The sequence below is a fragment of the Thalassophryne amazonica genome, chromosome 22, assembly GCF_902500255.1.
Source record: "Thalassophryne amazonica chromosome 22, fThaAma1.1, whole genome shotgun sequence".
Lineage (NCBI taxonomy): Eukaryota > Metazoa > Chordata > Actinopteri > Batrachoidiformes > Batrachoididae > Thalassophryne > Thalassophryne amazonica.
The window spans coordinates 38,516,154-38,529,958 of record NC_047124.1 but is presented as its reverse complement, the minus strand read 5'-3'; the positions used below and the strand labels follow the sequence as shown (position 1 = coordinate 38,529,958).

Sequence of the window (13,805 nt, the reverse complement as noted above, 5' to 3'; positions counted from 1 at the left end):
GAGGATCTGGTTGTTATTTCTGCACCATCATGATGTTGAAAGTTTAATTATAACCAGCAAAGTTCAGACGTCCCTAAGTTTTCTGTGTTAGAGCGCCCCCTATGGGATGGTAGTCTGCACTGACCCTGGCTGGGAGACTGAAGACGTTTTGCTCTCTGATGTTCAGGACAAAATCAGACAGACAGGAAGCACTGATGAAAAGTTTAAGGTTTCTGGCTTTTATTTTGAAAGCGGTTTGTTACAAAGCGTCAGCTGACTGAACGTGAGACAAAAAATAAATAGAAGGTCCAGACATCGTTTACAGTTTGTTGTTATGGCAACAGTGTGACTTCATCCACAGGAAACCTGATGGTCAGCCAAGGGTTCTGTTACCGTGACAACAGCCTGCTCAGCGAGCGTTCATTATGGTCTGCAGGTCGTTGGGCAGCGAACTCATGATGGTTTCAATAAAACCGTCCAGTTTGTCCAGAACGCCGTCCTTCACCGTCAGCTGCTGCCGCCGAGCTTTCACCTGACAAACAAACAAAGACGCAGAAAACGGACTTCTGTCAGTGGACGACGTCTCTCAGTCAGCTTCTACGAAAGTCGACGACGTCACAGCAGCTCGCGTGAAAATGGACAAAAAGACGAAAATAAAGTGTGAAGACGCTGAGCAGCAATGTGTCTCTGTCTGTGTCTCTTCTGGGCCGTGCTGCAGTCTGTCTGTGTGTCACTCTCTGTCTGTCTGTGTGTCTCTGTCACTGTCTCTGTGTCTCTTCTGGGCCGTGCTGCAGTCTGTCTGTGTGTCTGTGTCTGTCTGTATCTCTGTGTCTCTGTCTCTTCTGGGCCGTGCTGCAGTCTGTCTCTGTGTCTGTCTGTGTGTCTCTGTCTCTTCTGGGCCATGCTGCAGTCTGTCTGTGTGTCTGTGTCTCTGTGTGTCTCTGTCTCTTTCTGTGTCTCTGTCTCTGTGTGTCTCTGTCTCTTTCTGTGTCTCTATGTCTGTCTGTCTCTTCTGGGCCGTGCTGCAGTCTGTCTGTGTGTCACTCTCTGTCTGTGTGTCTCTGTCTCTTCTGTGTCTGTCTGTGTCTCTGTGTCTGTCTGTGTCTTTCTGGGCCGTGCTGCAGTCTGTCTGTGTGTCACTCTCTGTGTCTGTCTGTGTCTCACTGTGTCTCTGTCTCTTACTGTGTCTGTCACTGTGTCTCAGTCTCTTACTGTGTCTCTGTGTCTCTTCTGGGCTGTGCTGCAGTCTGTCTGTGTGTTGAGGTTTCAGTTTGTGATGTCCAACAGCAACATAAAGATGAAGCACTTCAATGTGGGACACCAGATGGAGATTAATGGTCCTCAGCAGCTGAGATCATTCAGGGCTGGTTCTGGACTCTCTGATGACGACAGCATTAATAACAGATAAATGTGTTCAAATCAAATGAAATAAAATGTCAAACGTCCTAAAAACAACCAGGGGACAAGATCAGATTGTAAACAACAACAAAAACCCTTTAATATCTTAAGAAAATTAGTTTGGTTTTTTTTTCAAATATGTTGATATAGAAACCAGATCCACCTCACCAGCTTGTCTTTGAGTTTGAGGACCAGGTCCACGATTTCCACCTCAGACTTGTCTTTGATCCAGTCCAACAGGTCCTGTCAGATCAGACTTCAGGTCAGGTGACATCACTGAGACAACTTTCAACAGGAAGTGGTTACAGGCATTTGTTCAACGAGTCATAATTTGTATTTGGTGGAAAAACCAACCGGGGGGGGGGGCAGCTGTTACCTAACAACTGATTTACAGAGCAGCTCAGGGGTAAGTTAATGACGTACAGTGGGTCAGTTAATGAGGTGCAGGGGATAAGTTAATGACGTACAGTGGATAAGTTAATGAGGTGCAGGGGATAAGTTAACGGGGTACAAAGGGTAAGTTAACGATGTACAGTGGGTAAGTTAACGAGGTGCAGGGGGTAAGTTAACGAGATAGAGGGGTAAGTTAATGACGTACAGTGGGTAAGTTAACGAGGTGCAGGGGGTAAGTTAATGAAGTACAAAGGGTAAGTTAATGACGTACAGTGGGTAAGTTAACGAGGTGCAGGGGATAAGTTAACGGGGTACAAAGGGTAAGTTGACGTACAGTGGGTAAGTTAATGAGGTGCAGGGGATAAGTTAACGGGGTACAAAGGGTAAGTTAATGACGTACAGTGGATAAGTTAATGAGGTGCAGGGGATAAGTTAACGGGGTACAAAGGGTAAGTTAACGATGTACAGTGGGTAAGTTAATGAAGTACAGCGGGTCAGTTAATGGGGTACAAAGGGTAAGTTAATGAGGTACAGCGGGTAAGTTAACGGGGTACAAAGGGTAAGTTATTGAGGTACAGCAGATAAGTTAATGGGGTACAGCAGTTCAGTTAATGGGGTACAAAGGGTAAGTTAATGAGGTACAGCAGATAAGTTCTGCTTGCCTCTACTGGTGGTTGGCTCTCACTGCGGTATTGTATCACTTCCTGTTCCGGAGCACAGCGGTGTTTTTCTGTATCTGTTAGCTGTTTAATCTGCGCAGTTAGATTGATCTAGTTATCTAGATTACGATTTGTTTCCCAGTGTAATCTTTACGTGCCTTAACTAAAGCACTCTTCTGCTGAATCACCTCTAAATTATTTACACATTATTCACTTTGCGTGTTTTTAGGAATCCGCTAGGTTAGCGTAGCTACTAGCTCTAGCCGATTTAGCATGGCGGCTTCTCCTGTCGCTCCCGCACTTTTCTGCTCTGTGTGTGAAATGTTTAGTTATTCCTCGGCCTCCTTTAGCAGTAACGGTACTTGTAATAAGTGTAGCTTATTCGTAGCTTTGGAGGCCAGGCTGGGCGAATTGGAGACTCGGCTCCGCACCGTGGAAAATTCTACAGCTAGCCAGGCCCTGTAGTCGGTGCGGACCAAGGTAGCTTAGCCGCCGTTAGTTCCCCCTTGGCAGATCCCGAGCAGCCGGGAAAGCAGGTGACTGGGTGACTGTGAGGAGGAATGATTGATAAGTTAATTGGGTACAGCAGTTAACGGGGTACAAAGGGTAAGTTAATGAGGTACAGCAGATAAGTTAATGGGGTACAAAGGGTAAGTTAATGAGGTACAGGGGTAAGTATGGTATCAGGGGATGACTGTATAGCTAGCTATTTACACAATAGGTATAAGTGTGTCCTATTTGGTGGGATAAATTCTGAATTTTTAACGATTACATGTGGGGCGCACCAGGGTTTCAGTTCCCTTGGTCCATTGCTGTTTCTTTTCTATATTAATAATACATGTTGGTTTCCCAAGTATGAGTTAGTATTTATTTGACTCTGATACACACTGTGTTTTGTAGTGGGATCACACTTGGGAACAGCTTTTGGAAATGATAGAGAAGGAATGACAGATATGTAAGCAATGTTGATTCAAATAAATTATCACTTCATCTTGGTAAAACAAAGTGTATTATATTTGGAAATAAGTTCAGGAATTTAAGTATGAAATGTAATATTACATGATGCTGAATTTGAAATTGTATTTGGATGTCACGCTGAAGTCGACAAGGCGCAGGTATGGGCTGCGAGGACAGAAGCCGAGCCACACGGTCTTGAACAGGTGGCACATCTATAAGGAGCCTCAGCAAACTAAGGCGAGCCTGGTAGATGTCCGTACAGTGGCTCAGACCAAAAGCACTCCAGAGGGTCATCACACAGCCCAGAGGGTCATCGGCTGCCGTCTCCCTCACTCTGGAAGAACTGCACCATTCCCGCTGCCTCAAAAAAGCCAAGAACATTATCAAGGATATCTCACACCCTGGTCACTCCCGGTTTGATCTGTTACCATCAGGCAGCTGGTAACAAATCAATTAAAACCAAGGACAAACAGATTCAGATACAGATTTTACCCCACAGCAATACCACACTCAGTAAAGCCAAAATGTAATTACTGTGGCTAGTCCGACTAGGGGATTGTGCAATGAATGTTGTATGTTTGGTTGAGTGTTCGCTGGTTGGTATTATAATTATATATATATATATATATATATATAAATAAAATAATTATGCTTTTATAGTTTTCATTTTAGAGTCTTGTAGTTTTATATGACCTGAATGTTGTTGCACTGACTGGTCGAGCATTTTTAATTTCATTGTACATCTTACAATGACAATATTCTATTCTAAAGGTGGAGATTCCCCTCTGGATGGTGGCTTTTCCAGAGTTGGCGGTTTTTAGAGACATATGAGGACTGCTTTCTTCCACTTGTGAATACGAGGTCTATTATAAAAGAAACTGACCTTTTTATTTTTTCAAAAACTATATGAATTTGAATCACGTGTGATTGTGTCAGACAAGCTTGAACCCTCGTGTGCATGCGTGAGTTTTTTTCACGCCTGTCGGTTGCGTCCATTCGCCTGTGGGCAGGCTTTGAGTGAGCACTGGTCCACCCCCTCGTCGGAATTCCTTTGTCTGACTTCTTCCTGAGAGACTGGCGCTTTGCTTCATCAAAATTTTTTCTGAAACTGTAAGGCACATCCAAGTGGACCACCATTCGAGAAATTCAGATGGTTTTCGGTGAAATTTTAACGGCTGATGAGAGATTATGGAGTGTTACTGTCGCTTTAAGGACTGCCCACGGAGCCGGACGGTGTGCCGCACCCCGAGCCGCCGTCGTCAGCCTGTTTCGAGCTGAAAACTTCCAAATTTAAGGCTCTGTTGATGCAGGACGTCGTGAGAGAACAGAGAAGTTTCAGAAGAGTTTCGGGATCAGCAGTTTATCTGAACATTCCACTGTTAAAGGAGATTTTGTAATGAAAGACGTGCGGACGGATTTGCGCGTCGGCACCCAGCCACTCATCGCGCGGCGCCGACAGCAAACACCTCCGTTGGAAGCATTATAGGACAAGTTGGAACATGCCCAGCTGTTAAACAATTTCTCGGATACTCACTCGACTGAAAGCCATCGAAAACCGCCTGAATCTTACTAAGGTTATCACACGGAGGTGTTTTGCTGTGGCGCAGCGCCATGAGCGGCTGGGTGCCGACGCGCGAATCCGTCTGCACGTCTTTCATTACAAAATCTCCTTTAACAGTGGAATGTCCGGATAAACTGCTGATCCCGACCTCTTCTGAAACTTCTCTGTTCTCTCACGACATCCTGGGTCAACAGAGGCTTAAATTTGGAAGTTTTCAGCTTGAAACAGGATGACGACGTCGGCTTGGGGCGAGGTGCGCCGTCTGGCTCCATGGGCAGTCCTTAAAGCGACAGTAACACTCCATAATCTCTCATCAGCCATTAAAATTTTCACCGAAAACCGTCTGAATTTCTCGAATGGTATCCACTTGGATGTGCCTTACAGTTTCTGAAAAAATTTTGATCAAGCAAAGCGCCAGTCTCTCAGGAAGAAGTCAGACAAAGGAATTCTGACGAGGGGGGGTGGACCAGTGCTTACTCAAAGCCTGCCCACAGGCGAATGATGCAACCGACAAGCGTGAAAAACTCACGCATGCGCACGAGGGTTCAAGCTTGTCTGATATAATCGCACGTGATTCAAATCCATATAGTTTTTAAAAAAAATAAAAAGATCGGTTTCTTTTCTAATAGACCTCGTATAGTGAAGATTCGTCCCATCCTGTCTATGGCTGATGCTGAGACTTTGATTCATGCATTTATCTCTTCTAGATTGGACGACTGCAATGTTCTATTTTCTGGTTTACTACAGTCCAGCATTAGGGCTCTCCAATTGGTTCAAAATGCTGCTGCCAGACGTTTGACATGAAGCAGAAAGTTTGACCACATTACACCCATTTTGACGTCTCTTCACTGGCTTCCTGTCCCAGTGAGATCAGATTTTAAGGTTCTGTTACTAACCTATAAAATTATTCACAAACTGGCACCTCCCTATAATAATAATAATGATAATAAAGATGACTTGGATTTCTATAGCACCTTTCATGATACCCAATGTCGCTTCACAATAGTGGGAGGAGGGAGGTAGAGGTGGGGAGTTTAGGGAGGATAGATAAGAGAGAAGAGGTGTGGTTGAGGAGCTTTTGGAACTGTGTCAGACAAGTGGCAGAACAGATGAGAGGGGGCAGGCTGTTCCAGAGGGTAGGGGCAGTTACACAGAAAGCCCTATCTCCAAAGGTTTTGGAGTTTGGTGTGGGGAGTGGAGAAGGAAGTCCTGCTGGTGAAGCGCCGGGACCGTGAATGGGAGTAGGGGTGGAAGAGCTCTGTGATGTACTTGAGTGTCAGTGAGTGGAGTGATTTGTAGGTGAGGAGAAGGATTTTGCAGCTGATGCATTCTTTAACTGGGAGCCAGTAGAGTTTCTTGAGATGGGGGTGATGTGCTGGCAGTGTTTGGTATGAGGTAGCACCCTGGCAGCTGAGTTCTGGACATACTGCAATCTGTCTAGGGCCTTGTTGGGCAGCCCAGACAGGATGCCACTGCAGTAGTCCAGACGAGAGGTGATGAAGGCATGGATGAGTGGTTCAGTGACTGAGTCAGAGTGATGGCTGGAGTCTTGAAATATTACGCAGGTGGAAGAAGGCAGATTTGGTGATGCTCTTGATATGGGAACTGAACGAGAGTGTTGAATCCACAATGACACCCAGGTTCTGCATTTCAGATGTTGGGGAGGTGGTGCAGCTGTCAATGACCAGGGTGAGGTCTCCAGCCTTCTTGAGCAGGTGTGCTGGGGCCACCACCAGGAGCTCTGTCTTGTTGGTGTTAAGTTTCAGTCGGTTGGTCATCCAAGTTTTGATATCCTGCAGACAGTTGTTGAGTTGTATTGGTGGGAGTTGCAAGGAAGGCTTGGTGCTGATGCAGTTGGGTGTTGTCAGCATAACAGTGAAAACTGAGTCCATGGTTGCAGATGATCTGACCAGGGGGAGCAAGTAGATGGTAAGGAGGAGGGGGCCAAGGACAGATCCCTGGGGGATGCCATGATTAACTGTTGCTTTGGTGGAGTTGGAGCCTTGCAAAGTGATGTATTGTTTTCGTTAGAGAGGTAGGACTGGAACCAGGAGAGTGCAGTGTCAGTAAGGCCGATGAGCTCGGAGAGATGGGTGAGGAGGATGGAATGGGAAATGGTATAGAAGGCAGCAGAGAGGCCTTGGAGTACGAGGATGGAGACAAGGCCATTATCTGCAGCAATCAGGAAGTCGTTTGTGATTTTGATGAGAGCGGTTTCAGTGCTATGATGGGGTCTGATGCCAGATTGGAGAGGTTCAAAGAGCTCAAGGTGGGACATGTGGTGTTGTAGGTGGGCAGCCACTGCTCTTTCCAAGATCTTACTCAGGAATGGAAGGTTGGAGATCAGGCGGTAGTTGTTGGGGTCAGCTGGGTCCAGGCTTGTCTTTTTTGAGTGTTGGAATCATGGCCGCCAACTTAAAGCTGGAGGGTACCACACCAGAGCTAAGTGAGGCCTTGATGATAGCAACCACCGTGGGCCAGGTGGTGGGAAGACAGGCCTTCACTAGGGTGGAGGTGGTGGAGAGGCAGCACTGTGGTGGGCAGGCAGAAATATGGTACATATTCTGCCAAGGTAGTGTGGCTGGCGGGGGAGTGTGTAGGAACCTGGAGCAGAGCCACTCTATCAGAGGGTTGCGGGGCATCGGGAGGGTCAAGTAGGCGGGTGATGGTAGAGAAAAGCATTTTGGGATGCTTTTGTTGGCTGTTGATAGGTGTGGAGTAATAGAGTGCTTTGCCTGGGTGAGAGCCTCTTTATAGCACTTGACATGGTCTCTGTAGGCTTCAAGATGGACAGTGAGGCCAGGTCTTTTGTGAAGCCTCTTGAGCCGGCACCCCATGGACTTGAGCCTCTGCAAGTCTGAGGTAAACTAGAGAGCGGGGAGGGTGTAGGAGACCGATTTGGTGATAAGTGGTGCAACAGAGTCCAGGCTGAGTGTGAGGACACTGTTGTAGTGCTCTACCAGGGCCGTTGACAGTGCGGCTGGAGGGGTGGATAGAGAGGCTGGTTGCTAGGGTGTTAGCCAGTGTAGGTATGCACATACGTTTTGTATTCCTGTGTGTGATGGACCTTTTAGTCGCTGCTTAGGGAGGGGAACAGGGACGGAGAACGGATGGCTTTGCTGTTGGGAGACAGCCAGGTCCGTGCAGCAGAGATGGGAGGGGCTTGTGCCAGCACAGCACACCAGTCTAAAGTGTGCCCCTTGGCATGTGTCAGGCCCTGTACCTAGCTGAGCGACTTAAACCCTATGTACCGGCCCAGGCTCTGCGTTCTCAGGGTGCAGGACCACTTTGTGTCCTTAGGGTGAATAAGAAGTCTGCGGGTCAGTGAGCTTTCTCTTATCGTGCCCCTGTTCTGTGGAATGATCTCCCTGCATCAATAAAACAGTCAGATTCTCTGGAGACTTTCAAGTCCAGACTTAAGACACTTATTTTCCCTTTCGTATGGCTAGCATACTGGTATAGTATGTTACTATGCTTTTTAATCTTTTAAATGTTTTATAATCTTTTAATGATTTTTAATCTTTTAATTTATTTTATTAGGAAGCGGCTGTGTGCCGCGGCCTCAACTTTATCTAGATTCTGGGTTTTTTTGGTGAAGCGAGGGGCTGGTGGCTGACGATCACTGTGGTAGTTCTTTTGTTTTTCTTATTGCTTAATGATGACAAATTATACTGTATTTTGTATTGCATATTGTAATTGTACTGTATTTGTTGTCTTTCTGATGCCTGATTTTTTTTGTTTGTGTGGCCTTCAGGTGACTGTTATGATTTTTTTTACTTATGGTAAACGGGGTGGGTGTGTATAAGCTTTTGCTTCTGCTTACCCCTTTCAGCCACACAGGTTGAGTGTGAAATAGTTTTTTTGATCAGGGTTTTTGTGTTAAATCTGTGTGCGCCGAATAAATTCATTCATTCATAAGTTAACAAGGTACAGCGGGTAAGTTACCAAGTGCAACAGGTAAGTTAATGAGGAGCAGCGGGTACATTAATGAGATACAGGGTGTAAGCTAATGTGGTGCAGCAGGTAAATTAATGGGGTGCAGAGGGTAAGTACATAGTAAATGGACTGCACTTATATCGCACTTTTTCCATCTGCATCAGACACGCAAAGCGCTTTACAATCATGCCTCATATTCACCCCAATGTCAGGGTGCTGCTGCCATACAAGGTGCCCACTACACACCAGGAGCAACTTGCAGATTAAGGGACCTTGCCCAAGGGCCCTTAGTAACTTTCCGGTCAGCCTGGGGTTTGAACTGAGGATCCTCTGGTCTCAAGCCCAACACTTAACCACAAGTGTAGTGGTGTCCAAAGTATTCCAGAAAGGGCCGAGAGGGTGCAGGTTTTCTTTGCAGCCACTGACTCCAGCAGGTGGGACGAGTTCATCAGTGAAATCATCCCAACTCCCTGCAATCCAAGAAACGGTCGCCCGCTAGCTCCAATTTTGCTACATGTGTTGTAGAGCTGGAGCACACAGTTGGTTCCGCTGAACCCAAAGTGCAGTTAAAAAGGGAACACATGGTGGGAAGTGTTCCTGCAGCATGCCAGAGAGCAGTTTAAGTACAGGGTCACTCCTGGATCATCGTAGACCACAATCCTCCAGGCTTCACTCAGAGCTGCTCTCTTACTAATGTTGGAGTTTAGTTGAAGAAGTAAGTCCTGTACAGGCCCTGAGGCCCGCCAGTGCTTGTCTCTGTATTTTGTCATGTGAAGCAGATGAGACTCTCGCTGCACAGGACGCCAGTCCCACTTCCCCAGCCTAGGCCGGTACCCGTTTACAGCTAGGTGGACTGAGACGATGCAGATTAAGTGTTTTGCCCAAGAACACAGACAGGAGGTGTGAGCAGGATTCCAACCCAGGTCTACATTTTGGCAGAGCACGTCCTGACCTACTGAGGTGTCTGCTCATAACTTTAGAAGCAGGAAATAAATCAACATGACCTTTTGAATTTCTCCAAGTTGGTGGGTGTCGTATTGCAATTTATCACCAGAATAGTAGGGGGCGCAACGTGAAGAACATGGCAGGGACTTTGTTTCTGCCTGCTGCTGGTTGTTTTTTTTTTTTTTGTTGTTTTTTGTTTTCTTTTTCTGGATTAATTTGTCCCTCAACGAGCTCCACTTCTTTATGCAATCATCAACCTCCAAACCAAGGGTACAGTACGTGCAATTTCCCTCCATGAATATGAATTAATTTGAGTGTCTTTGTAGTTTTTGGACTCTGTGTTGTAAATTTGGTCATATTTGTGGACTTTTCTGCCAAACGTTTCTCTGTTTGATACATGATTGAAATATAATCGCTGGCTGCACTGCAAAAACTACTAAACTATGATGGGGGAGGAGTGAAACCGGATAAGTGACCAATCAGAGCCCTTGCGGTCTCCGTCATTTTGATGTGCAGTTTCAGGTTTTGGGAGGTGCACGTCAGACTGTGGAGAGGGTACTCAGAGATGCAGAGGGTTCTGTGTTCTACTGAGCTGCGGAGACGGAGAAGCATAAATCAGGCTTAACGCATCACCTCAGAACTGATAAACTGACTTACAGCTTCACAGATGGCCTCCAGGTGAAGACAGTCCAGTTTCTGAGTCATCTCTCTGTGCCGCTGACGATACCAGCCGTCAAAGTTTGGAGACCTGAAGAACTTCCTGAGAAACGAGCAGAAATAAAGAATTAACAAAAGTTTTCCCTCAAACACAAATGAACGTGGCAAACACTGAACCTGCTGAGAGCACGTCTGACAAATACGCCTGAACTGGATCTTGGATCACTGACTCCTTAATATCAGCGTTTACGGACATCAGCAGCCAAGTATTCTGTTTGCAGATGTACCAAAGAATCAAAGCGTCCATGTTCCTGCTCAAAATAAAGTGGTGTCTTATGGTCTGGAGTTTTCAAGATCAATTAGTTAGGCCACTTTTAAATATGTACCGGCGTTCGGCAGAAAACGCGCACAACCACGTTATATTCAGCAAACATTTCCTTAATATTAAAGAAAGGGAAGCCAGAGGACCAGTGTAGCTCTTATCACCCAGCTAGTCTGACAAACGTAGATGGCAAGATTTTTTCAAAAATATTATCAAGAAGGTTAGAAAATTATTTAGCAGCACTCATTAGACCAGATCAAAGTCAAAGTCAAAGTGAACTTTATTGTCAGCAACAGGACATTACACAGAAGACTGAAATTACGTTTCCCCAGACTCCAAATGTGCAGTAACAGAGACTAAATTATACATACAACTAAATATAGACTGGACATGAGACATCACTGGGACATAAACTGCAAATAATATCAGTAACAGAACAACAATCAGCACGACATATAGACAAAGACAACAGTGAGCAGACATTTCCAGGGCTGTCATAGTGTTTCAGAATGTCGTCAGTTGAGGTTTGTTACTGGAGTACAACAATATAGTAGGTGCAATGTGGCAAACGTGCAGAGTAGCAGCATGGAGGTGAATAAGTTTGTAAAGTTTTTGTTTTTTGTGCAAAGGGATGTGCATAAAAGTAGTTTGGTGTGTGTGTGTTGGGGGTGTTATTTTCTTGCCTTTGGGAGTGAGTTTAGCAGTCTGATGGCCTGTGGGGAAGAAGCTGTTGCTGAGTCTGGTGGTCCTGCAGCGCATACTGCTGTCGTGCTTGCCAGATGGTAGGAGGGTCAACAGTTTGTTTGAGGGGTGGGCGGGGTCTTTGATGATGTTGATGGCTCTTCTGTGGCAGCGGGATGGGTACAGGTCCTGTATGGATGTTTGGGCTGACCTTGTGATCTTCTCCGCTGTTCTCACCACTCTCTGTAGCACTTTCTGGTCAGCAACATGGCAGCTGCCATACCAGACTGAGAGACTGCTGGTGAGGATGCTTTCAATGGTGCCCCTGTAGAAGGTGGTGAGTGCTGAAGGGGGGAGACTGGCACTCCTCATCCTGCGTAGGAAGTGGAGGCATTGCTGAGCTTTCTTGACAAGGGAGGTGGTGTTGGTTGTCCATGTCAGGTCATCAGTGATGTGCACCCCCAGGAACGTGGTGCTTTTCACTGATTCCACAGCACTGCATTGATGGTGAGAGGTGTGTGAGGCTTGTGATTCTTCCTGAAGTCCACCGTTATTTCCTTTGTTTTGATGACATTGAGGTGCAGGTTGTTGATGTCACACCAGTTGATGAGATGGTGTACCGCCTCTCTGTAGGCTGAGTCGTCATCGTTGCTGATGAGGCCCACTACTGTTGTGTCATCTGCAAACTTGATGATGTGGTTTGAGTTGTGTCTGGCACAACAGTCATGGGTCATCAGAGTGAACAGCAGAGGGCTCAACACACATCCCTGGGGGACCCCTGTGTTCATGATGAACCCTCACCCATATTGGCCTCTCTTCATTGGCTTCCTGTTAATTCTAGAATAGAATTTAAAATTCTTCTTCTTACTTAGAAGGTTTTGAATAATCAGGTCCCATCTTATCTTAGGGACCTCATAGTACCATATCACCCCAATAGAGCACTTCGCTCTCAGACTGCAGGCTTACTTGTAGTTCCTAGGGTTTGTAAGAGTAGAATGGGAGGCAGAGCCTTCAGCTTTCAGGTTCCTCTCCTGTGGAACCAGCTCCTGCTATAGACGTAGACTGCTGGGGGGTTCCCATGATGCACTGAGTGTTTCTTTCTCTTTTTGCTCTGTATGCACCACTCTGCATTTAATCATTAGTGATTGATCTCTGCTCCCCTCCACAGCATGTCTTTTTCCTGATTCTCTCCATCAGCCCCAACCAGTCCCAGCAGAAGACTGCCCCTCCCTGAGCCTGGTTCTGCTGGAGGTTTCTTCCTGTTAAAAGGGAATTATTCCTTCCCACTGTCGCCAAGTGCTTGCTCACAGGGGGTCGTTTTGACCGTTGGGGTTTTTCCGTAATTATTGTATGGCTTTGCCTTACAATATAAAGCGCCTTGGGGCAACTGTTTGTTGTGATTTGGTGCTATATAAATAAAATTGATTTGATGGCGGTCTGCGAGGAGTTTTTGCCCACTCTTACTGTCTGTGGTCTGTTGGTGAGAAAGTCCAGTAGCCAGGTGCAGAGTGGGGTGCTGATGCCTATAGCACTCAGTCTGTTCACCAGGTGTTGTGGGATGACTGTGTTGAAGGCAGAGCTGAAGTCAACGAACAGCATCCGCACGTAGCTGTCTTTGTTCTCTAGATGAGCCAGTCTGAGGTGAAGTGCTGCTGCTATGGCATCATCAGTACAGCGCTTGGGACGGTACGCAAACTGGAATGGGTCAAGAGTGGCGGGTAGGCTGGATGTTATGTGAGCCTTGACCAGCCTTTCAAAGCACTTCATCACAATGGGAGTGAGTGCTATGGGCTGGGAGTCATTCAGGGTTCTTGCTGGAGATTTCTTGGGTAGCGGTATGATGGTGGTGGCTTTGAAGCATTCTGGTATGATGGCTTGGCTCAGAGAGATGTTGTAGATATCTGTGAGAACATCTGTAAGTGAGTCAGCACAGTCTCGAAGCACACGTCCAGGTATATTATCAGGGCCGGCAGCCTTCCTGGGGTTCACCTTTTCAAGGGTCCTCTGCACATCAGCCAGGTCCAGTTGAAGTGTTGCATTGTCCAAGCAGTGAGGGGCTTTTGTTGGAGTGGTGGTGTTGTTTTCTTCAAAACGACTGAAGAAGACATGAGTTAAGAAAGTCCTCACAGGGTATGGGGTGGGCCGATAGTCTGTTACTGACTGAATGCCTTGCCATAGGCGTCTGGGGTCTTTTGTGTCAGTGAAATGTGATTGGATCTTCTGTCCATAGGCACGCTTGGCTGCTCTCATGCCCCGGTTCAAGTTGGCCCTCGCTGATCTGAGGGCTTCCTTGTCTCCAGACTTGAAAGCAGTGTTC

General features: G+C 46.5%; 1 protein-coding gene across 1 annotated transcript in view; it reads right to left on the bottom strand.

Moving 5' to 3' along the window:
• Nucleotides 1-239: 239 nt before the first annotated feature.
• LOC117504186 (protein DENND6B-like) overlaps nt 240-13,805 on the bottom strand; it is a 74,098-nt gene continuing 60,532 nt past the window's right edge. The window contains 3 exon segments of the mRNA XM_034163577.1: nt 240-511; nt 1,546-1,620; nt 10,486-10,588. Of these exon segments, the coding sequence (XP_034019468.1) occupies nt 389-511; nt 1,546-1,620; nt 10,486-10,588 (301 nt within the window). The 3' untranslated portion in view covers nt 240-388.